Source organism: Heptranchias perlo, chromosome 13 (assembly GCF_035084215.1).
Source record: "Heptranchias perlo isolate sHepPer1 chromosome 13, sHepPer1.hap1, whole genome shotgun sequence".
In the NCBI taxonomy this organism is placed as follows: domain Eukaryota; kingdom Metazoa; phylum Chordata; class Chondrichthyes; order Hexanchiformes; family Hexanchidae; genus Heptranchias; species Heptranchias perlo.
In genome coordinates this window covers 25,334,449-25,360,139 of record NC_090337.1, presented here as the reverse complement: position 1 = coordinate 25,360,139, position 25,691 = coordinate 25,334,449, and the positions used below count along the sequence as shown (strand labels likewise).

At 42.3% G+C, this 25,691-nt stretch overlaps 1 protein-coding gene across 1 annotated transcript in view; it reads right to left on the bottom strand.

Annotated features, from left to right (window-relative positions):
- The window catches only part of psmd1 (proteasome 26S subunit, non-ATPase 1), a 126,199-nt gene extending 106,747 nt beyond the window's left edge, over window positions 1-19,452 (bottom strand). Inside the window, exons 1-8 of the mRNA XM_067995180.1 lie at window positions 19,301-19,452; window positions 13,806-13,849; window positions 13,157-13,230; window positions 11,537-11,706; window positions 5,905-6,110; window positions 5,415-5,558; window positions 4,047-4,273; window positions 1,737-1,803 (exon numbers count right to left, since the gene is read on the bottom strand). Of these exons, the coding sequence (XP_067851281.1) occupies window positions 1,737-1,803; window positions 4,047-4,273; window positions 5,415-5,558; window positions 5,905-6,110; window positions 11,537-11,706; window positions 13,157-13,230; window positions 13,806-13,849; window positions 19,301-19,316 (948 nt within the window). The 5' untranslated portion in view covers window positions 19,317-19,452. The remainder of the gene's footprint in view (window positions 1-1,736; window positions 1,804-4,046; window positions 4,274-5,414; window positions 5,559-5,904; window positions 6,111-11,536; window positions 11,707-13,156; window positions 13,231-13,805; window positions 13,850-19,300) is intronic.
- Window positions 19,453-25,691: the final 6,239 nt, after the last annotated feature.

The following is a 25,691-nucleotide window of genomic DNA, read 5'->3' as shown; positions in this document are numbered from 1 at the left end:
AACAAAGTTACAGAACCAACATTTTTTTTAAAGCTCATTTTGGATTTAGAAATTCATGAGATTCACAGGGTTGCGAGTTCACATTCCTTTTACCCACTCATTTCCCCCATCTCTGACCAAAACATTCTGCCTCTCATACTAAACCAATGCCTCCCTGCTCTGTTTCTAAGATCAATCTTTCCCCTCTGACACAAAACATGAGGGCAGGTAGGGGAGGGGGAGGAGGTTCCAATGCCTCATGGGTGCCATTTAAAAAAAAGTTCCAAAAAAACTCCACCTGTTTAAATCTCTGGATTGGACCAGTTTTGTACATTTCTAAAATCTCTATATGCCAGTAAATAATGTTAGGTAACCAATGCTGATTGGATTGTACAAAATACAAGACATCTTGTTGGAACATAAAACTATTTTGCATATTTTACTTCGTATTGGCTAGACAAAAAGAAAAATCCCCCATCTCAGGAAGTTATCGACATTTGCTCCCGTCCACCGTCATCCACAGTAGCAAACAAATTGATTGAAAGTACAAATTTATTGACAAGATAGGCACTTTTTATTAGTGGTTTCCTAAACTGGTCAGTGACCATAATAAAAAAAAACCTCCCCTAATGAATGCCAGAGTCTTAGGATGTGGGTCTGTGCCCACAATCTATACACTGAGCTTCTGATTCCAAACATAATGCCATATCAAATTTTCATGGTTAAAAAGCAAATAGAGTTCAAGTGTTACAAATTCAGGTCTGCCACAGATACCTTCCCGGGTTCAGTGGTGTCAGTCACTCCTATAAGTGGTCTGAATGTCTTTCATGGGAGTTGACCCACACTACCCTACTTATACAATAATGTAACCCAGCAATGTAAGAAAAGCATCCCCTTTTGATCTGGACTGGCTAATCTCAAATTTTGCAAATACTTCTTCAATCCCTCCAAAGGCGAACCAAGCAAACATTTGGGAAGATGAGGCTTGATGCCAATCAATAAGCTAATTTACTTCATAGTAAGATGAACATACAGAACAGCCTTTATGGCTGGAATAACTTAATTCAATCCATACTACTTCTCTTTGCACAATTGCAAAGTACGCTAGCCCATATCAGTGGGTCGTATTACTTGGCGTAAACAAGATGGCTTCTAGCTAGCCTCCAGTATTTCTAACCTTTTCATCTCAGCAAGTCCTCTCTCAGCTTTCTCTTTAACAAACTTGACTGTTCTTGCAGCCTTCATTTCGAAAAATCTCTGAAGGAGATTTTTTTTAATATAAAAAGAGATGTAGGCACGGACAGGGACCAGAGGAATTTCCAACACAATTGGTGTTTCTCAATTATGCAGACAAGCTAATACATTGCTTGTTTAGTCTTGGAGGGAAAACAACTTCCATTTGGCATATTAACCACTTTTCATCTCAACACTTCTTAAAAAGACAAACATGAACACACTTTACTGAAAACTAAACATTAAAAAGTAACTAATTTTCAAATCCTTTCTTTGGAAAAATTATCAAAATATCTTGAAACATGACACCTTTCAGACAGAGAACAAAATCGGAAAGCCAGCGATTCAAAGTTACTACCGTGCATCACCCAGCAGCCTGCTACAATTGGCATTGCAGGAGGCCTCAGACAAATCATCTTGCTTGGAGAAATCACATAGCAGAGCAAGATCCCACAATGGGTAAATAGAAAGGAAGGTGGGGGGGAAGGAGGGGAAACACAGTACAGTCCTCTTTATCCTCTCACCAATTCTGTTGTTTTCACAGATGCTACTGGAGAGTTTCCCAATTTTTCCTCCGTCTCCATTGCTTCACTGGAGATCGAATTCAAAATATTAGTTATCATAGAAAAATATCAGAAGCTTGATCATTAAACAAAACAATTGATCTATTTAAAGTTTGAATAATCTCTCTTCTTGGTTTGCTTCATATTTATCCTTTAATTAACATCACTAAAAACACTTTAATTGGTCATTTATTTCTGATAGAGCTTGCTGTGAGCAAATTGGCTGCTGCATTTCCTACATTACAACTGTGACTGCACTTCAAAAGTTCTTCATTGGCTGCAAAGCACTTTGGGATGTGCTGAGGTCAGGAAAGGCGCGATATAAATGCAAGTTCTTTCCTTCTTTCACCATCAGTGCCTGTTCCGATAGCAATTACACCCTGCCCTCTTCAGCTCCCTCCCAACATTTAGCTTCCTCCCTGCCTTTAAAAGTCTCCTTCACAACCTTTCTCATCAAACCTGCCTTCAGTCTCCATTCCCCAAAATCTTTATTTCATCCTTTCTCTCTCACCTTTTTTCTACCATGCTTAGAATCATAGAACATTACAACTCAGAAACAAGTCTGTGCCAATTCATTCCTCCACAAACCATCTTGTCTAATCCCACTCCTCCACCAATTAATATTTCTCTTTTCAAACAACTATCTAACTGCCTTTTAAAAGCATTTATGGACTCAGCTTCAGCAATGAGAATTCCGCATTCTCACCAACCTCCGTGTAAAGACATTTTTTTCAAATCTGCTCACCCCTGTGCTTGCTAACTACATTGGTTCCTGGTCTGGGAATGCCTCGATTTCAAAATTCTCATTCTTGTGTTCAAATCCCTCAATGGCCTCGCCCCTCCCTATCTCGGTAACCCCCTGCAACCCTTTGAGATCTCTGCGCTCCTCCAATTCTGGCCTCTTGCGCATCCCCGATTTTCATCGCTCCAGCATTAGTGGCTGTGCCTTCAGCTACCTAGGCCCTAAGCTCTGGAATTCCTTCCCTATCTATCTCTCCTACTTTAAGTAGATCCTTAAAACATACCTCTTTGACCAAGCATTTGGTTACTTGTCCTAATATCTCTATGAGGCTTGGTGCCAAATTTTGTCTGATTTACGCTCCTGTGAAGTGCCTTGGACCATTCTTACTATGTAAGGCACTATATAAATGCAAGTTGTTGTTTAATGTTCAAAGCTCAGCTATAAAGGGAAGGAACAGTCTTGAGTTTTTAATCTCTGGGTTTCCCCTATGGACTACATTAGTCTCCCATTTCTATATACAATTGAGTACAGAAGGGGAGATAAAAATGTAACAAGCTCTGATACACCCAACATCTACACAATTTTTCATTCCTTTAACATTACAGTACATTCAAATACTGACACACTACAGTTGCACTTCTGGAGAACAGTGTTAAACAAATGATGTATCCACAGGAAGACAATGTAATTTGTGCTCAAGTTCTGGAGTGGGGTTTGAAGCCACAACTTTTTCCATTAAGCCAAATCTAATCCTTTTGCATTTGACACAATATAGACTGCAAAATAATCAGAACGCAATTTTCTACTGCATATTTCAACATTTCAATATAAAATTACATAACCTCCAAATATACCTACACCATTCTTGTAGGGCAACAGTCACTCTGCCATTTAAATGCAATACAGTGATATGCAGGCTATGGTACAATACCTCCCAAAATTCATTAACACTGCAGAGGCAATAGCCTCCAAACCCTGAATGTATGTCCTCTCTATACCACAATTGCCCTTTCACTATATACAAGGTCAGAATATCTTCTTGTCAAGATATCGCTCATTACTCAATAGCTATTTCAACAGCATAGCTGTTGCATGCCCTCATGCTGACAGGTCTGAAATCACAGATGTCAGATGTTGATGCACGCAAAAATGTCGATAGGCTAAATGCAGTGCCATTGCCTTGGTGGTGTTGAGTTAACCCAACACAAAAATACAAAGCTGGTACCTTCCTGTTCCGTACATGACATGCAGTTTCCTGATTCAGAGGCAGATTGGATATTTCTGCAGGTAACACTGCTTTTTCACTAAAGTTAGCGAAAGGAAAATATATCTGGAAGTGATTACTGTCTTTTAGTTATTATTATATTTGTGGAGTCAAATGAGGATTTTCAAGCGTTTGTCATTCTATATGCTATATGCCTATCAACATTGTTACTAAACAATCACTGAAAGTTTATCAATATAAAGCTGATTACCAGAAAATACAATTAAATTTGTATCCACTGTGACTTTGTGTATAGCAACTTTACCTTTCTTTCTCAGCAGTTGGCACAGTGCCTGTGTTTGTAGAACCTGGTACCACAGCAATGGGAGTGCCTACAGTCTTAAGGTTCTGGATGACACTGGACAGGAATTGTTGGCTGGCACTCTCATACAAGTCAAAACAGATCTGATAGGCCATCAGCAAGTTGTCCTCCTTTACAAGCTTTTCCAAGATATCACTCACTGCCTGAGGGTCATCCAGGAAAATGAGGCACTGCAGAAACAAAACTACAAAAGTCAGATCAAATCCCATCTGCAACAGCATCTGAAATAGCATTCCTGGAATCTCAACTACAGGTCCAATTCAGGGGCATAGGTAATAGCACAAGTGTGCCACCTGCTGGCATTTAAAACATACTCAAACTTAGTGCTGTAGGAAAATGTTTAACACCAAATTTTTAAGTCATGTTTTGGGTGTAATAAAATCAACAGTCTGAAATCTCAATACTACCTCTCCTAAATGTCAAACTATACAAAAACATCTTTAGTGCAAACTTTCATCTACAATAAATTCAAATTTACAAATACGTGTCTTGTCCGTACTGAACATTTGGAACACCATATCATCAGCATGAACAGCAGGGGAAAAAAATGTTTAAAAACAAAATGGTGGTAAGAGTTGCCACCAGGTGGTGCTGGTTGCTCAGCATGCCTCCAACTACAGCATAACAGGCAGATGGGCTTTTACTATTACATCATTTTCAGATTTTTTTGCCATCATAAAACATTGAGATAGGGTTCTGGTATTTTAAAAAGTTGACATAAAAGGGGCGACAGAAAATCGTAACAAAAGGAAGTAAGGTTTGAGAACAGGAAGTGCGCAGCATATGCAAGACTTTTAATCATATCATACACCTAACTTTTCTCCACCCTATCTCTCTTTGCAATCTCTTACCCACATTCTTTCTCCCTGGATGGGCAGGCCAAGAAAAAAAAATTAAAGGCCTGGAGTGCCAGGACAGGGCAGACCAGGATAGTCGAGCCAGGCAGCATCAACATTTTTTAACTAGCTTTAATAGCTGGCATGACAGCAGGTGGCCTGGAAGAGTCGGAGTGGGGGCTACAAGAAGGGCCAGCAGGGCAGAGGGGGGAAATGGGTACAGGAACAGCCCTAAAGTCTGGAACAGTGGGCAAAGGTCAAACAATTGGGACAGGAATGGGGAGGTACCATGGTGTCACCAATGGTGGGAAGTCTGCAACTACATCATGACAGGTAAGTGTTTACATAGGTTAGTTTCAATTATGAGCGTTACTATCAAAGCATTATCAAAAATCTATCAGGAAGTAAGGTTTGTGGACAGGAAGTGTGCACCATAGGCAAGACTTATATAGATATATGGTTAAAATGGTATTACCTGACACACATTAATGAAGTCTGGTTTTTCCAGATTCATATAGAGTTTGACCAGAACACGCAGGACTTCATTTCTGAATTGCTTATTCTGCATCAGTGACATGCATACTTTCACACTGTACGCAAGCATCCCAGAGATATCATTCTGTGAAGAAACAGTACAGTTAAATATGGTAGTATCTCAACACATGGCTTCCTTGGGACTTAATATTAAGCAAACTGTGTTTGTCAAAAAAACGTAAAGGCTTACAAACTGATGACATGCCATCCGCAATTAACAAAATTTGTTAACTAAAGACTACATCAACAGATCTTCCCTCCAGGAACACTATTTTAAAACTTCCACAAGACAGGTTTACTAAAACTTCAGCATTAATTATATGACAACAATAAAGGCCAATACTGAATTACCTTTTTGGAGAGGGGGTGGAAAGAGAGAAGCAAGTGTGTAATAAATCATAAATGGCAATGTTAAAACAAGACATACTCACGGATTCAAGAATCACTTTCTCAAAGACGTCAAGCCGTCTGGTCTCTAGAGCAATGCCAATTGCCTGTTTGTATTTGTGGTCATCAAAGCAGCGTTGAAACATCTTATTCACAATACCTTCTAATCGAGGGTCAATAGATTTCTCCTCACCATCAGGTAGATCTCTATTTTCAACACGAAGCTTTGTGTAATGATCAATGCATTTTGCTACAATAAAGAAATGACAATCTCATTAAACAATGGTCACATGAACCAAATCAAGACTACCCACTGCCATGCATTAAAGAATTGAAGTTGCCAATCCCTTCTTGCAGCCATACTGTAATGTCACGATGGCTATCAAACTCACAAAAATACTGTCTTCCAACAATTAAACGCTGAAGCTTAAATATCTGACAAATATTGCTCACAAGGGAACACAGAAAGTGGAAAAAAAGACAAATGAAAGCTCAGTAACTGGATGGTGCAGTGGATTAACATACCCTCCTTCACCTCTGAGCTCAATTTCCTTTGTCTAGCGAGTACAAAATAATTTCCTCTATGGCCTTGTCCCACACTACCTCTCTAGCCTCCTCCAGTCTTACTAAACCCTCCCAAACTCCAGCTTCTTTTGCAAGCCCACCTTTATTCGCCTTATTTCTGACAGCCATGCTTGCAGCCATCTCAGTTCCACTCTCTGGAATTCCCTCCTTACACCCCTCCATATTCCTCTAATCCTCAAAATCCATCTCATTGACCAAGCTTTTGGTCACCCCAGCTAATTCTCCTTCTTTGGCTTGGCATCAATTTTCTTCATGCCTCTGAATCACCGTGGGACATTTTTCTACAGTAAAGGTGTAATATAAATGCAAGTTGCTGTTGTGAAATAAGTATGAACAGTACGGAACTCAATTTCTAGCAGGCATGGACCCACAGCACAAACTTCCTAATTTGGTACTATATGGCAATATCACTTAGAAAAGCTAGCCATGGATGGTGTTCGAAATAGAAAATATCACACTGGTCTAATATAGAGTCCAAGTGCTGGGGCAGGGTAGAACATTTATTATAGATTTAACCATACTACTCCCCGAGGTAACATCCTTTAGATCAGAGGGCACAAATATATACCAAGCTGCTTTAATACATAGGAGTTACAACATAAACAGACCAATTGGCTCAACAGTCCATGTTTGTGTTTACCCTCCACATGAGCAAATAGTCCTATTATCACATTTACATGTCCTGTTCCCATATGTCTTCAACTCCTTACCCTTCATCCAATCTCATCTTGAATGTCAGTATAGTTTCTGCCTCAACCACTAACCCTGGAAGTGAATTTCACAGCCTCTGAAATTTCTCTTGCTCTCTGATCTCAATCTCTTGCATTTAATCTTGTATCTAGAATTTTGTCCTAGTTCAGCACTGAGTTCGTAATTCATTTTAATTGGGGTATTTTTAATTTTGGGGTTCAAAAAATTTGAGTCTAAAGATACCCTCCCAATATACATAGCATGTTCCAGGGTGTAACAGTGTGAGAGAGGGACGATATGAGAGCCAAAGGCTTTTGAGAGGTCTGTATCCGCTATCGGGGTGCAGCTTTAAGAAATTGTATAATATGTCAGAATGACCGAGGTGGTACATCTATAAGAAATCTTTAAAGGCAATTAAGGTCAATCAGGAACGACTTCCAGCCTGGAAAGACAAAAGACAGGGAAATGGTTCAGTTGGGGAGAGGCTGGAGCTAAGAATCAGTATGGGGTAATCGCCGTTACTGTTTTATCTCTGCACTCAAAGACAAAACAGCCATGGGTGAATAAACCTCACTTGTTTTGAACATTACTAATTGACCACTGGGTCCTGGGCCTGCTTAAGCTTGTTGCACAGTGTTAGAAGTGGAATTTGGGACTCTGAGAAAGGCCAAGATCCACCATCATGGGGGAAATGAGGAGAGCATTCATGCAGGCCATATTGGCACAACAGGAACTCCAACAAGAAATGAATCGGATCACAAAGGTGACAGTGGAAAGAAATGAGGCCGAGATCCAGAATTTGAAGCAGAGACTGGCGTCGGGAGGACCCAAGACGACAGACCTGCAGCCTATCCGGCCTAGCTTGGTAATGCAAAAGATGACCCCAGACACTAAGAGGAGGTGTACCTTCTGGTCTTCGAACGATGTGCAGAGCAGGAAAAGTGGCCAAAAGAACAGTGGGCAGGGATTGTGGCTCCTTTTTCAGTAGGAGACATCCAAAAGGCATACTTTGACTTGGAACTGGCAGATGCAGCTGATTACCAGACGCTGAAGGAGGAAATCCTGGCCTGTACTGGAGTAACCCCCATGGTGAGAGCTCCACGGTTTCAAGCCTGGACCTACGAGGTGGGGAAAGCTCCAAGATCACAGATATATGACCTGATACACCTGGCATGGCAATGGCTGCAGCCTGAGACAAATAACCTGGCAAAGTTCGTAGAGCTGGCTGTCACGGGCCGGTTCATCTGAGCTCTATCCCCGAATGTCAGGAGATGAATCGGACAAAGAGCCGGCAGACACCCAGGAGTGGACTGCCACAGTAGAGTGACATCAGGCAGTGAAGGAACTGGTTCGCGATCGAGTAGACGTCTCCTCTAGGACCCTATGGCATCCTCCTACCTCAAAGAACCACGGAGATCCCGATAAGACTGAAGGAAGGTGCTGAAGTGGAGCAAGAAGGTGTGAAGGGACATTGTAACATTTTTGATAAAGTTAAAAATGTTAAATCTAATAAGCTGTTAGGGTGTTACCATTGTGATGGGTTAGGGCATATTGCAAGACAATGTCCGAACACTGGGGAATCTATGGACTGGAGTCTGGGAAACCAGAACTCAGTCCCTGGAGAGGATTATATGATTGGCATAGTGCAAACTGTGAGCCATGTGGAGGCCACCCATTTTTTTTTTAAAACCCATAAAGATAAATGGTAAAGAGGTCACTACACTGACTGATTCCAGTAGCACTGTGACCTTGGTAGCCGCCAATCTGGTCCGACCTTCCCAGTCACTTCATGGATCAGAAACAGGGGTCTGGTGCATGCATGGGAATGTGCAGTATTACCCCACCACTATGGTGGCTTTAGAGTATGTCGGGAAAAGACAGGAGATTGCCACCGTAGTCGTCCCTGGCCTCCCTCAACTGGTGATCCTGGGAAGAGATCTTCCGGAATTTGAAGCCCTCATTAAAAACAAGGTTCAGAATATGCCCATGGAGTTTGCTCAAAATTTTCCCTTAGAGGACCCTGACACATTTCAGGGGATTGGGAAGAAATGAAAATCTAAGAGAGCAGAGGTGTGATAAGGCTCGAGGAGCTAAAGAATAGATCCCAACTATTTTAGTAGGAGATCAACTTAAGACTCCTTCCACTAATAGAGCACCTCTATCGGACACAGAGGGAGAAGGTTCCTGAAAGGATCATCTTAGGAGAAGGAAAGACTCCCTAAAGGAGTTTCCCATAAATATGACCGATTTTAAATGGGAACCAGCTAATGACCCAGCTTTTCAGAACGTAAAAACCGAAATGGTATCAGTTAATAGACACCTGGTGGAAGGTAAATTAAAAAGGGCTGGGCCTTACTATATAATTGAGAATGATTTGTTGTAGAGGGTGGCCAGTGAGCACGGGGTAGAGACAGAACAACTATTGGTTCCAAAACCCTTGTGACAGCTAGTATTTGATCTGGCCCATAAACACTTGTTGGGCAGGCATCTCAGGATAGAAAAAACCCAGGAGAAAAATCTTACGACAATTTTTTTGGCCAGGGATTTATAAAGAAGTTCAATTGTACTGTAATTCCTGTCCAGAATGTCAATTGGCAGTACCTAAACCTCATCTTCACGCTCTGTTGATCCCCCTACCCATAATCGATGTACCATTCGAAAGAAATGCAATGGACCTGGTGGGGCCTTTGGGTAGGTCTGCCAAGGGATATCAGTATATTCTAGTGATAGTTGAATATGCAACCAGGTATCCGGGGGCTATTCCCTTATGGAATATGGCATCAAAAAGCATTGCCAATGAATTGGTATGGGCGTTTTCAGGGTAGGAATTCCAAAAGAGTTTCCGGCAGATCAGGGGACTCCGTTTATATCCAAACTGATGGGAGACCTATGTGCATTGTTAAAGATGAAGGCTCAACGAACCTTGGTATATCATCCCCAGATCGATGGGTTGATAGAGCGTTTCAATAAAACTTTGAAAAGTATGCTAAAGAAAGTAGTAGAGGGGGCTGGCAAGAACTGGGATGCCTTCTTATTATACCTAACGTTTGCAATTCGAGAAGTTCCACAGGCCACCACAGAGTTTTCACCTTTCGAGCTTCTCTATGGGAGGTAACCTTGTGGGCTTCTAGATGTTATTAGGGAGGAATGGGAGAAACAGAATAGCCCCTCTCAGAATATGGTAGAAAATGAAGGAGAGGGTGGAGATAGTCACTCCTATAGTAGGGGATCACCTGAAAAAGGCCCAAGAAAACCAATGGATCTACTACAATAAGCAGGCCAGGGTGAGGCAGTTCCGTTAGGGCGACCAAATTTTGCTTCTGGTTCCAACGACCGGGAGCAAACTGGTGGCTCAATGGCAGGGCCCAAATGATATTGTGGAACAAGTAGGGTCCGTAAACTACAAAGTTAGTCGTTCCTGATTGACCTTATTCCCTTTAGAGATTTATAGATCATTCTGACATTTTATACAATTTCTTAAAGCTGTACCCCTATAGCAGATATAGAGAGCTCTCAAAAGCCTATGGCTCACATATCATCCCTCTCTCACTGTTACACAAGCCATTTCAAATGTCAGACCACCACTATACGTATGCAGACATGTATAGAGTACATAATAGTGCTTATGTCTACAGTGGCACTCAATTTCATAAGGAAATTAGAATGCGCAAGTGTAGCGCATATTGTAAGTATAACACGTTAAATCTCTCCAATGATCTTAAATTAAATTCTTAATAGTTTGTTATTTTTAATTGTGAATAACTAAAATGATATGCATGTAGGCAACAAGATTCCCAATTATATACAGGCAAAACAAAGAAAACAGCACATTCAAGCACATCATCCAAATTGACAGTCAGTCTAATTTAATTCTGAACTCTTGTATGTAATAATCCATTAGCTCAATTGCTAAATTTAAATGTGAGATAGATAGCTTTTTGGCAACCAAAGGTATTAAGGGATATGGGCCAAAGGCAGGTATATGGAGTTAGATCACAGATCAACCATGATCTTATCAAATGGCGGAGCAAGCACGAGGGGCTGAATGGCCTACTCCTGTTCCTATGTTCCTATTATCTGGCTATTTATTGGTGAACAGTTTAGAGTACATTTTGTACTAACTAAAACAGAAAACTTATATAATTACAACAACCAGGGGAGCAGGTGGTGGAAGATAAAAACAGACCATGACAACTTGGTTATACTCTTTCAAAAGCTGAAGATTTCCAAAGAGTTAAAAAATACACCAAAAGCAGGTTTAAGATAGCCCAGAAAGATCCACAAAAAAGACCCAACTGTGGATCTATAAATACCAAATTTAAAGCATCACATTTTTTAATAAACTTTATGAAATAATTCACAAGAGTTAGTAAATAGAGATGGAAATTAAAGAATGCTAACCTATAATGGTCTCCACATATTCAGATTCATCATTAACATTGAAGAGGTCCCCAGCTCCAAGCGCATAGTTTCGCGATTCTTCAAAGGCTCCCAGGTGGTAAAAAACTTTAGAAGCCACTAAGGCAGCAAACTCCCGACTCCGGAACGTCTCATCTTCATACAGTTCCTCACTAAAAATGAGCACAATATCAATATCAGCACCTTTACATTAAATGGTTGATTATATATTGCTGCCTAGGCCTTAGCAGAGCAAGCTAACAGCATCACTCTCCTGCATTTATTTGTGGATAGTACAACCAGCCTTCCTGCAAAGTGGTAGAACCATGATGTTTGCTAATCTGCGAACATGACCATCACATTGTAGCCAGTGCTCAAGTGCAAAGTACTGACATCATTGAGAGCGAGGTACAATTGATGATGTTGCTTCTGCTAAAGACCAATGTAAAAGCACCTATTCTCCTTTTAGTGGTCATAGAATGATACAGCACAAGAGGCCATTCAGCACATTGTGTCTGCGCTGGTTCTTTGAAAATGCTATTCGATTAGTCCCACTCCCCTGTTCTTTCCCCATAGCCCTGCAAATCTTTTCCATTCAAATATTTATCCAATTACCTTTTGAAAGTTATTATTGAATCTGCTTCCACCCCCCTTTCAGGCAGTGAATTCCAGCTCATTACTCGCTGCTTAAAAAAAAAAATTCTCCTCATCTCGCCTCTGGTTCTTTTGCCAATTACCTTAAATCTGTCCCCTCTGGTTACCGACCCTTCTGTCACTGGAAACAGTTACTCCTTATTTACTCTATCAAAACCCTTCATGATTTTGAACACCTCTATTATATCTCCCCCTATCTACTCTGTTCTAAGGAGAATAACCCCAGCTTCTCTAGTCTCTCCATGTAACTGAAGTCCCATATCCCTGGTACCATTCAAGTAAATCTTCTCTGCACCCTAAGGCCTTGACATCCTTCCTAAAGTGTGGTGCCCAGAATTGGACACAATACTCCAGCTAAGGCCTAACCAGTGATTTATAAAGAATTAGCATAACTTCCTTGTACATACATCCCCAGGTCTCTCCGTTACTCCAGCCACTTTAAAACTGTACCATTTAGTTTATATTGCCTCTCCTCATTCTTCCTACCAAAATGCATCACTTCACACTTCTCTGCGTTAAATTTCATCTGCCATGTGACCAGTCTGTCTATGTCCTCCTGAAGTTTGTTAATATCCTCATCACTGTTTTACTACATATGCAAACTTTGAAGTGTGTGTGTGTGTGTGTGTGTGTGTGTGTGTGTGTGTTTTTCTCACACAATTAAGTTTGAGGGCTGTGCCAACTGACTGAATATTCAATTGACATCTGATGGATGTACAGACAGTTTGCAGGTTACCTTTTTTTAGAAGTAGCACAGCAAGCTTGAGTACCAAGACACTACCATTCTAAAACTAGTGATGATATACAAGCGCTCACAAGATGTTCGTTTAATAAACAAATTAGCTGATGAATTTGGAATTGTTCATTTTACAGTACACAACAATTATAAAGTCTCTCCATTATAACTACCAAAACAAGTCAGAAAATCACATGCCTACAAAAACCATCAGAACAGTATAAATCTCTTACATTTTAACCACAGATTCTGAAATTTCAGCCCAGAAGTCATTGACTATGGAGTTCAGCTTGTGCAGAGCAAACTCCTAGAACAGAAAAAAAAATGAAATTAAACATTTAATCAGGGGTGTTGAGTACAATTTTGATGACTAACCAAGGAAAGTTTCAATATACAATGTATGCTGCCTCTTTCAGTTAGAAGCGCAAAGCAAGCTGCAGACTTCTCAAAAAGTATCACACTAACACTAATGTCCTGAGACGAAACAATGTGATACAGGGTCACTCGGTTATTAATCCAGTTAGTAATCAAAGAAGCTCCTCAACATTCACAGGCAGTGAAGAAACTCAACCTTGTAACCACAAGGCGCTAACAGCTTCTGAATTATTACAAACAATACAAATACTGCCCTAAATTTAACATTCAGGTGTCTTTTACCAATTATTTCAGCAGTGCTTTAGTTCCAGCATTTAATTTTAGTTTACAAAGTACATAGAGACTTCACTCCCATGTTATTTACAATGACAATTCATCTTACGTTGTGAACAGATTACACACTTTTTTAAAAAATGAAGCTGCAGTCAAAGTGTTTAGCAGTGTTTCCCAAATCACACAGCATACCTAAACCCTGCATTATTGTTTTTCTGAAGATCAACCGCTTACCTTGAGCTGTGGCTCTTTTTCATCCAGAAGAGAAATTATCCCAGCTATAAAGTGCAATGAAAGAGAAAAAGTTAGCACAAAATATATTAATCAAGTCGAGCAGATTGTGTGAAATTGAAAAAAGAAACTGCCTAGTTCAATAGTTACTAATGGCAGGCTCAGGAACCAAGACATTCCATGCTGCTCAGAGTTCATTTCAGGAGACACCAATATTTTTACTAACAGAATTTTTCAATTCTCAACTTCTTCCAATAAAAGAATCAGTTTTCATAAAAGCAACCATGATACAGCATAACATCCAACAAAACAAGACCAAAAAGATAAAAATGAACAAGTTGCATTTCAAGAATGTATGCTGAAAAAAATCCAGAAGATTCCCTGTAAAACAGAGACAAGTTAAATAATCTCCATAATACAGTGCAAATGATGCATTCGGACAGCATCTGCTCTTTACCAATTTTATCAGGTTTGGGCTAGATTTGTTCCACAGATACAATCATAGTAGACAAGATTTATCCAGAGTAGAGCCATTTAAACCACCATCATTAGAGAGACTGCTTTTAAAAAGTCTTGCAGTCAAATAGATATGGTTAAAAATGCATACACATGATGCCCTGATGCAGTGAGCAACTGAGCTATACAGAGCAAGAAGGCCCCAGCTAAGACACTTGGTCTATGCTGGGTTAGCTAATCTCAGCCATAGCAGTGACAAGGGGCTACAATTGACCTTAACATTCCTGGATTATGGAGAAGGAAATCAGCCTGGGTTCTTGCTCCCAATCACTATCTAGCAATCTCTGCTGGATGTGTGTATGTGGATGTCAGAATACAGCAAGTTAGGGCTCGGTTGTGTAGTGCCCCAAAGGACGAATAGCTTGCTGCCACTCAATTTCAAGACTTGTGTATGAATAATTCCAACTTGTTTGAGAAACCAAAGACCTGCAATTGCGCATGGAACCATTCTCCAGCAAGAGTTACTGCCTTTGGGAAGATGAGAGAAAATTGAACAAATAAAAAAGTTATTGAACCATGTAAGTTTGTGTTGGAAACCAAAAACATGACTACAAATGAAAAGGTTAGGAGAAAAAAAACAAATGCACAGAACTCTTTCACCTTTGGCACTAATGAGTGACATGGCCCATGATTCAATTTCCCATGATCCATCCCTTCCAAGGTATCACACCATATAACTGACCCCAAGTATTGGCAGTAGCTAATAGTACCAGTATGCAACAAAACCTACCAAAAACTGTAATTCACCAGTTAGTAAAAAGGGAGAAACATCTTAAAAATATTTTAATTTTGTAATCTGAGGATTACTAGGATGAACTGAATGACATTGGCTAACAAAAACCACAGCAAAATATACTGGTTTGACATCATAGAAACTAAACTTTTACAAATAGTGAACTATAATATGTGGACTTTTTTCCCCCCTTCTTTGCACTTACAGAACTGTACACAGCAAACAAAACAGTGTTTTGGTCAGGAACAGTTTTCATACTTATTTCTATTAACCAGTGTATTGATCAAGAACAGCTTTCATACTTATTTCTTATTGACATGCACAACATAAAATTTCAATATTTAGAACTGTACCCGGAATTTCTTACATCACCAGTTCCTTAAGTCATATGCTGTTACTGCTGGGGGGTGGGGGGAAAGAGGGGGAAGAGAGAAGGAAAGGAAGATCAAGAAACCGCCTCATTGAGAGTAGGGGAAAAAAATTAAAACAAAAATGGCAAGTTACCCAGTCCACTATTTCCAGTGATCTCCTGAAGAGTAGCCCGTGACTGAGACTGGAGAGCTGCTTGTGCAGCACCCTCTTTGGCATGTGCAGTTTGTTCAAGGGGATTATGATGCAATGTTCCCACCACTCAGTTGTGGGGAAGTTACTGGAATCTATCATCATGAATAAGCTGATCAAAGGGAGTCAGCCTGGATTTGTGAAGGGGAGGTCATATCGGACTAATCTAGTTGAATTTTTTGAAGAGGTCACTGATATGATGGATAAGGGAGTTTCTATGGACGTTGTCTGCATGGACTTCCAGAAGGCATTTGATAAGGTTTCGCACAAGCGATGGGAGACAGAGAGCAGCGATAAAGGGAATCTACCTTGATTGGTGGGATGTGACACGTGGTTTTCCCCAGGGTTCTGTACTGGGGCCTCAGATTTTCACCATATATATCAATGACTTGGTTGAAGGAATCGAGAGTCGTGCATCAAAGTTTGCAGATGACGCTAACTGAGAAGGTACAGCAAGATGTGTCGATGGGGGCAGCAGGTTACAAAGGGACGTAAATTGATTAAGTGAATGGGCAAAACTGTGGGAGATGGAGCAAAATGTGAGGTCATCCACTTTGGATCCAAGACATTTCGGAATATTTTCTTAAACTGGAGAAACTAGGAGCTGTGGAGAAGCAAAGGGATTTGAGTGTCCTGCTTCGCAAATCATTAAAAGCTAATGCACAGATTAAAAAAGTAATCAGAATATTAGCCTTTATATCAAGGGGGTTAGAACACAAAGGGAAGGAATATATGCTTCAGTTGTACAAAGCCTTGATCAGACCCCATCTGGAGCACTGCATTCAGTTTTGGGCAATGCACCTCAGGAAGAATAAATTGGCATTGAAGGGCATATAGTGCAGATTCACCCAGAATGATACTGGAGCATAAAGGGTTAAATTACGAGGAGGTTGCATAAACGTGGTTAGTATTAACTCGAATTTATACGGTCGTGCGGTGATATAATTGAGGTGTTTAAAATAATAAAAAGGGATTTGATAGGGTAGATACAGAGAAATTCTTTCCTCTGGTGGGAGAATACAGAATAAAAGCACATAATCTTAAAATTAGAGCTAGGCCATTCAGAAGTGAAGTCAGGAAGCACTTTTTTCACACAAATGGTAATGGAAATCTGGAACTGTCTCCACCAAAAGGCTGTGGATGGTGGGTCAATTGGAATTTTGAAGACTGAAATCGACATTAGATATGGTATCAAGGGATATGGATCAAAGGCAGATAAGTGGAGTTGAGGTACAGCTCAGCCACGGTCCAACAGAATGGCAGTACAGGCTCGAGGGGCTAAATGGCCTACTCTTGTTCCTATAAGAATCTTTCTAACCCCAATCTATTACAATTTATTTGAATAATGTACCACCATTTAGTTTCCAGGTCTACACAACCAACAAAATTTGCAGTTATCTTCTAATGTGTGTGGTTTTCTTCCACACTCTTCCTCCAAATCCTTCCACCTGGGTGCTTCTCTCCTCAGCTTCAAAAGCCTCCTTGAAACTTACCTCTTCAACCATGCCTTCAGCCACCTCCAAATTCTCCTGCTACTAGTTGGCGGTCATTCCGCCTCTGAACACCGTGGGACATTTATTATGTTTAAAACAATATAAAAATGCACTTGTTCTGATGATAGGTCCTCGACCTGAAATGTTAACTATTTCTCTCTCCACAGATGCTGCCTGACCTGCTGAGTGTTTTCAGCATTTTCTGTTTTTATTAAAAATGCACTTTACTGTCTGGGGATGGGTATTGAGTGCTACAGTTCCTGGAATTGATTCTACCTACATTGAAAATCAGAGGTTGCTATCATACTGTATAAAAAAACAGTAACAAAAAATGCTGTAATCTATGCTGCATTTAATAATACACTGAACCAACATACAACTTTCAAGACAGTTGGGACGAATTTGGAGCACGGTTCTTTCTTGCTTATAATCACAATCCATCTGCATACTAATAATTCAAACAAGGAATATCAAAATGGCCCACAAAATGATCACTCAACTGCCCATCCCAGCCCCATGCAAGCTTACAATGATAATAGGCCCTTCCGCAGGCAACATTCCTTTCCCTTACCTCATTTTCTCCTCAAAAACTCACCATCAAACCCATTTGCCTTTTCCAACTAACTTCAACCAATCTTTCCCAAGGTCACCAAATGTGTCATTGCCTCCCATGCCATGCCCATTTCTTCGAAATATCCCTATTCGAATCCCTCAGTTCTGGCTTCCATCCTTATGACAGCACCATCACAACAGGCATCTTCTGTGACTGGGATGCATCATCCCTCCTTATCCTCCTCGACCCACTCTGCAGCGTTTGATAGAGTTGACCATCCCATCCTCCTCCATTACCTCTTCTCCACTATCCATCGCCAAGGAACTGCCCTTGCATGGTTCCATTATTACTTATCCCAAATAAAGTTGGCACATCACCTTCAAAATACTCTTCCCATACTCACACTGTTACCTCAGGAAAGCCTCAAGGGTCAATCCTGCTCTGTCATCTACCTGGTGACATTATCTGCAGGTTTATGATCAGCTTACATAAGTATGCAGATGACACCCACCTGTACCTCTGAACAATTCTCTTGACTCCATGGCCATCTTTGTCAGATTGCCTGTCTGACATCAAATCATGGACAAAGCAATTTTTCCAACTCAAAATAGGAAAGCCATACCCATAATTTTTGACCCCTGCAAATCACTTCACTCCCTTGCCTTTGACTCAATCCCCTTCCTGCTACTCACCAAATCGGATCCAAAAAGTGCAAAATCTTGGTGTCCCAGAGTTGAGTTTTAACCCCATGTCCTATCCATCAACAAGATCCCTTATTTCCATCTCCGCAAAGTTTCCTGCCTCTGCCCCTAAAGCAACTCCTTTGCTGCTGAAACCCTTATCCATGTTTTTTTAACACTGTGGAACTCAATTTTACTAATGTTCTCCTTGCTGGCCTCCCATCCTCCATAAACTCTAACTGGTCCAAAACTTGAACAGCCTTTGACCAATCTTTCAATCACCCCTCCTGATCTGTCCATCTCTGGCTCACTCTTCATTCCCCTATCCTTGGGCATTTGCTATGACCGAGATAACGCTGCATGGCTGTCCTCATTCCACTGCATCTCTCCTTAGATATATGGATAGGTCGCTATAAATAGCTGTTCCCTCACTTAATACTTCCTTGGATTTACTGACCTTACTGTCCTGGACTCAGTGTCAACACATGTATCTCACTGACACGGCTCTGGACTTAGGGACATTAACCACACACGGTGCTGGTATTCCACCCTCACTTGGTTTTATTTTCTGGCGATGGCCACGCTCTCTTTTGTACGAGCCCTTCGATTTACAGTAAAGCAACAGATGATAATTCAATCCCGTCGGTTGGGTGCTGCTGAAAGCGGCCCCGGTGTCAGGGTTTCAGTGCCCGCTCTCGGGCCTCATTCATTCAGTGACTCAGCTGCGCGGACCCAGGAAACTACCAACTTGAACACAAGTATTTAAAGCCAGAAACTAACCCCCGATGTGCGGCGTACGGGCCGCGCCGAGACCTGGGCTGTTGGATAATCAGCCAGTGGGCCAAGATCTCCCGGGGTCGGGGTCCGGGCCCAGCCGGCAGAAGCTTTCTTCACCCTCAGTCCGGATCGAAGGGGAAGGGGGGGGGGTGGAATAAGCAGGCGGGCCAGACAGCCTCACTCACCGGCCGAGGTAATCATGTTGTAGCCGCGGTTCAGGCGCTCACTGCTGCCGCTTCTCCCTGTCGTCTATCGGTCGGTCTCGCTCCTTGTCCCGGACCGGCTGCCGCTCCCGCACTGACTCAGGACTTTCCACAGACAAAAAAAACCTCCTCGCACCCGGGTGGTGGGGGGGGGGCCTCGCCTCTCCTCCTGTCGTCCCCTGCCCGCCTGCCCTCCCTTCCTTCACCAATACTAACTTACTTCAAAAGTAACTGCTAGGATTTTATCACACCGTATATTTTTTCTTTTAAATTAAAAGAGTTTATTAATTTTAAAAACAAATAGGTTTCGCATCTCTACGTTTTTTTTAAATGCTAGGCAATGTGTTAGACAGCTGAACGGAAGCCCTGCCGGTGGAGGTTGGATTGTGGTGAGCGGCCCACGAGCTCCAGTGACCGTTTCCTGTCGGCACATTCGAAGTGAAGTTGCCATGGAAGCGCACAGGGGGAAAATATCGTCAAAAGAAAAAATTATTGCAGAGCGAGAGACAAAATAAAGGCATAAATCCAGTTTATAGCTAAACGCCATGGTCGGTGGCTGCATTGCAAAGCGCACAGATCCGCGGAAATGACAGCCTCGTCCTACAAGGCCCAGCCAGAAAATTAGCAAGAGCTAACCAACCCCTCAGCGGCTGATAACTCGAGAACGGCCCTGATTAGAAGCCTATGATAGTGAAGCAAGTAGGTGCACAGACTCTGTAACAAGCAATAGGTACACGCATCATCGGAAAGTAAAATCGGGCGGTCGATCTGATCGCATCAGTTTCCCGCCGGGTGGATTGGGTTAAATTTACCCTCCTGCAGGTATACTATATAACATACAGAGATTTATTTATTTATAGAAGTGTAGTCTGTAAGTAGAACTAATTTATTTATTTAGTGGAGAAGGGAAATGCTAATTTTTTTTTAAACCCAGAAACCATTCAAAAAATATTTACTTCACGGTCGCTGGAGGTATCTTTTTCAAAATAAACTTTCAAAATCTTATTCAACTGTGGACGTTGAATTGTTCAGGAGCTCCTGTCGCCGAGCAGTAAACAGGAGGAAGATATCGTAAAACAATTCTTGCAGCTAGAGACAAAATAAAGGCAGAAATCCAGTTTACAGCTAAATGCCATGGAAGAGGCTACATTGTGATTCACTGTAAGCAATATCATAAGAGACATATACACTAGTTTGATATCGGGTTATTGTGGCTATATTCACTTTATTACTAAAACTTTTACCGATGAAAGCATCTCAGTGCATTAGCTGATGTAGTTTCTGCAATAAAATCATGGGATAAGATCACTCAGCTGAAGATGCATTTATCATCATTACTTTGAAGGAAAGAATATACTGACACTGCAAGTTGGTGTTTTGTATAAAAGTCTGGACAGATGCATATTAATGCAATATCTTTGTTTCTGCTAAGCCAACAGTATTGCTATGATAAAAGGGTTATTAAAGCAATGTGTTACCCATTATGCTACCTCTCACCATTTCTTACTGAAAGTAGTACCCCATTAACACAAACTCCTGGAAGTTTGACATTAAAAAAAATTGATTTTAGAAATTATTCTAAACTTGCAAGTTAAGAAATAAACAACATATTGAATAGGCCAGAACTTGGAATCGTAGAGTATAAGTATGTAACAACAAAAATGAAAAACAGCAAATGCTAGAAATCTCAAATAAAAACAGAAAATGTTGGAGATACACAACACATCCATTAATACAGAACAGAAAGTTTAATGTTTTAGGTGTTGAAGATAATCAAACCCCTTCGTGGGCTTGAAGGAAAAATATGTAATGTTTAAGTAGTAATGAAATGCAAGTCGGTTATGAGGACTAGTGTATGTTCTGACAGGATTTAACACTACTGTATTAAAATTAATGATAAACACAATACACACACCTTTTTGAGTGCAGTTAGATATTCTGCAAATTTGCCAGATATAGCCTGTGAATTATTTTATGTAACAATCTAATTGTTCTTACACAATATCACCTTTGCAGCGATTTCATTTAAAATTCAAGTGTTGAAAATAGAGGCCGAAGCCAAAGGTAAACACTCACAGGGTGCAGCAATTCATTCTTGTTTTAAAAAACTTTAATTCTTGATTTTAAAAAAAAAATCATTCCATGCTTAAAATTCTATTTCTAACCCTCTTAGATCTATTTATTACCCCTCCCTCCCCAATAATATACACATTTTAAAAAAAAGCTGTCTCCCAGGGCTCTGCCTATGCTCAGGAATTCACTATGCAGGCAACAGCAGACATTAGTCCACCTGATCATGATATGTACTTGTATACCAACATACTCAACAAATTATTACTGTTTTCATCTACTTCAACCAATTAATCTCAGATTATGATGAAAGCAACTTGAATTTAGAAAATTATATTGCACACACACACACACATATATATATCTACATAGATATAAATAATGCACAAACTAAATTTGCTATATTACTAAGTTAAAATTTACAATTATTTATATCTACTGATACTGTAGTTACAATGTTCACTTCACAAATTAATGGTTGTGGGTTTGTATCCACAACATACTGATCACATTTGGCATGGCTTTACACAGTTCCTACTTGGTGATGGTCCTCTTATTATAAAGGGGAAAGTTGGCAATGCTCCCATCTTATTACAAGTGCTCCTTCCATAAACTGATGACAGGAGCACTGACTGTAAGACAGATTATTGAAGAGTTACCACAGAGGAACAAGGCCTCAGGCAACATTTTAAATAAAAATCTTCAGACATTCCCTCTATACAGCCTCCTGTTACTCTTCCTCACATTTACCAGACTTCACAACTTTTCTACTTGAAGGCCTGTTCATCTCCTGAGGTAATCTTTCCCCTTAATGCAAGTTATCTCACCAACAGTGTAGCTGAGAACTAATGAAACTTATCACCAACAGATTGAGGTAACCTTTCTTGTGTCTGTAAATTTCTACTTAACTTGCAATCTAAAGCACAGAGTGGAGGCTTTTCAATTCCATAAACTGAACAGAGAATGAGTATTGTATTAGGCTCTAAGTTGAATGAGGAACAAAGCTTCCTCCAGCTTATAGCAGGGCACTGAAAGGCTACTAGGTCTTGCATTCCCCACAGCCCTTTTCTCATAGAACATCATTTTAAAATTATCTTTCACTCCAAATGTTCTGCAATACTCAAATTTCAAATGATTTTTAAAAAGTTAACTTCCTCATAGAATATAACTTGGTAATTTAGTGATCACTCATCACAGAAGTATTTTTCAGGTAGTCTAAACCAATCTAATTTCCATATCATGGAACATGCTGAACAGTGCTTATAGTCTACTTCCATTAAAACTACTTGAAAAATAAGCAGCTGGTGGATGAGGAGGACTGAATTCCACTTTCTAAATCAATCCTATCAGATTGGTGATGGTGCAGTAGTGTGTTAGCTTATTTTTGGTATATACTGCATCCAGTGACATCTCTATTCCAATAGAAGGTTTAATTTCATATAAGTGCCATATACAAATGCTTCTGTGATGCACTTTAAAGTCCAGCTTGCGCAGTTAGAAAGAAAGTGGGGGGGGGAGAAAGAAAGAAAGAAAGTGAGGAAGAGAGGAAGGGGGGGGGGGGGAGGAAGAGAGGAAGGGGGGGGGGGGGGAGGAAGAGAGGAAGGGGGGGGGGGGGGAGGAAGAGAGGAAGGGGGGGGGGGGGAGGAAGAGAGGAAGGGGGGGGGGGGGGGGGGAGGAAGAGAGGAAGGGGGGGGGGGGGGGGGGGGAGGAAGAGAGGAAGGGGGGGGGGGGGAAGAGAGGAAGGGGGGGGGGGGAGGAAGAGAGGAAGGGGGGGGGGGGGGGGGGAGGAAGAGAGGAAGGGGGGGGGGGGGGGGGGAGGAAGAGAGGAAGGGGGGGGGGGGGGGGGAGGAAGAGAGGAAGGGGGGGGGGGGGGGGGAGGAAGAGAGGAAGGGGGGGGGGGGGGGGGAGGAAGAGAGGAAGGGGGGGGGGGGGGGGGAGGAAGAGAGAAAGGGGGGGGGGGGGGAGGAAGAGAGAAAGGGGGGGGGGGGGGAGGAAGAGAGAAAGGGGGGGGGGGGGGAGGAAGAGAGAAGGGGGGGGGGGGGGGAGGAAGAGAGAAGGGGGGGGGGGGGAGGAAGAGAGAAAGGGGGGGGGGGGGAGGAAGAGAGAAAGGGGGGGGGGGGGAGGAAGAGAGAAAGGGGGGGGGGGGGAGGAAGAGAGAAAGGGGGGGGGGGAGGAAGAGAGAAAGGGGGGGGGGGAGGAAGAGAGAAAGGGGGGGGGGGAGGAAGAGAGAAAGGGGGGGGGGGAGGAAGAGAGAAAAGGGGGGGGGGAGGAAGAGAGAAAGGGGGGGGGGGGAGGAAGAGAGAAAGGGGGGGGAGGAAGAGAGAAAGGGGGGGGGAGGAAGAGAGAAAGGGGGGGGGGGAGGAAGAGAGAAAGGGGGGGGGGGAGGAAGAGAGAAAGGGGGGGGGGGGAGGAAGAGAGAAGGGGGGGGGGGGAGGAAGAGAGAAAGGGGGGGGGGGGGAGGAAGAGAGAAAGGGGGGGGGGGAGGAAGAGAGAAAGGGGGGGGGGGAGGAAGAGAGAAAGGGGGGGGGGAGGAAGAGAGAAAGGGGGGGGGGGGGAGGAAGAGAGAAAGGGGGGGGGGGAGGAAGAGAGAAAGGGGGGGGGGGAGGAAGAGAGAAAGGGGGGGGGGAGGAAGAGAGAAAGGGGGGGGGAGGAAGAGAGAAAGGGGGGGGGAGGAAGAGAGGAAGAGAGAAGGGGGGGAGAAAGTGAGGAAGAGAGAAGGGGGGGGGAGGAAGAGAGAAGGGGGGGAGAAAGTGAGGAAGAGAGAAAGGGGGGGAAGAAAGTGAGGAAGAGAGAAGGGGGGGGAGAAAGTGAGGAAGAGAGAAGGGGGGGGGGGAGGAAGAGAGAAAGGGGGGGGGAAGAAAGTGCGGACGAAAGAAAGGGGGGGGGGAAAGTGAGGAAGAAAGAAAGGGGGGGGAGAAAGTGAGGAAGAAAGAAAGGGGGGGGGGGAGAAAGTAAGGAAGAAAGAAGGGGGGGGGGAGAAAGTGAGGAAGAAAGAAAGGGGGGGGGAGAAAGTGAGGAAGAAAGAAAGGGGGGGGGAGAAAGTAAGGAAGAAAGAAGGGGGGGGGGAGAAAGTGAGGAAGAAAGAAAGGGGGGGGGGAGAAAGTGAGGAAGAAAGAAAGGGGGGGGGGAGAAAGTAAGGAAGAAAGAAGGGGGGGGGGGAGAAAGTGAGGAAGAAAGAAAGAGGGGGGGGGAGGAAGAAAGAAAGAGGGGGGGGGGGAGAAAGTGAGGAAGAAAGAAAGAGGGGGGGGGGGGGGGAGAAAGTGAGGAAGAAAGGGGGGGGGGGGAAAGAGTGAGGAAGAAATGGGAAGAAGCATCCTGTTCCTCCTCATTTGGTTCTAATCTAAATCTTCCCACTAGCAATATGGACATCTGAAGTAAGTCAGTATACATAAACTAAAACTTCACAGCAAACTCATCCTTTACAACTTTGACTTCTCTTTTCTGGTGAAAACATCTTACTCCTTGCTGAGGTACGATTCCACAGGCACAGGTTGCTCCCTGGTATTTTGCCCAATTGAAAGCCAATTGTTGATGGGAGCATTATAACTTAGCCAGAATCTATCCTCACCTGATGTTTATACACAAGCTTGCAGCACAGATCAGGAAAACCAATCAGGAGTGGAAACTCTTTCTGATTATACCCACTCTTATCTCTGGGTGCTGCGATCAACTTCAGTGTCCCTGCACAGATTGGGAATTGAACGTGGAACCTTCCCACTTTGCGTAGCTCAGCTACTCACCAGATAAATTTGCTGAGCCACTGGGGGAAAAAGACAAAAAGTCTAAATTCCTAATTGATAAGAAAGACTCTGAGGACTGCACTTGATATAGAACATGTGTCCAAACGACAGCCACCTGGCCCATTAGCTCTGCCTATCCAGTCTACAAAGTCACATTAATATCCCCACTGTCTCACTCTCCTGCAGCTGTACAATCCATTTCAAAACTGTCAGTGCAGAAAAAAATCTCATGTTCTAATGGTTTGATCAACTATGTTTACATTTTCGCAGCTTGCTTGGCTATAAATAAACAGGATCAGCAGAGTATCCACTATCCTTTCACTAGGTTGCTAAGGGACTTTATCCATTTTGAAACAAATCACAGGGAGTCAATTGGCTACCAGTTTCCAGGTTTCCCTTTTCTTTCCTCCCATTGATGTGGGGCAGGGCTTTCAGCCACCAAGCAGTTCAGGGAATTATTGGATTACATTCCATCAGCCTCACCTTCAGCAAGAAAAGACAACAGGACTGTCAACTGTTGCTCTTTTGTTTTAGTCAGATGGCGGCTGAAGGTTTTCAAGCAA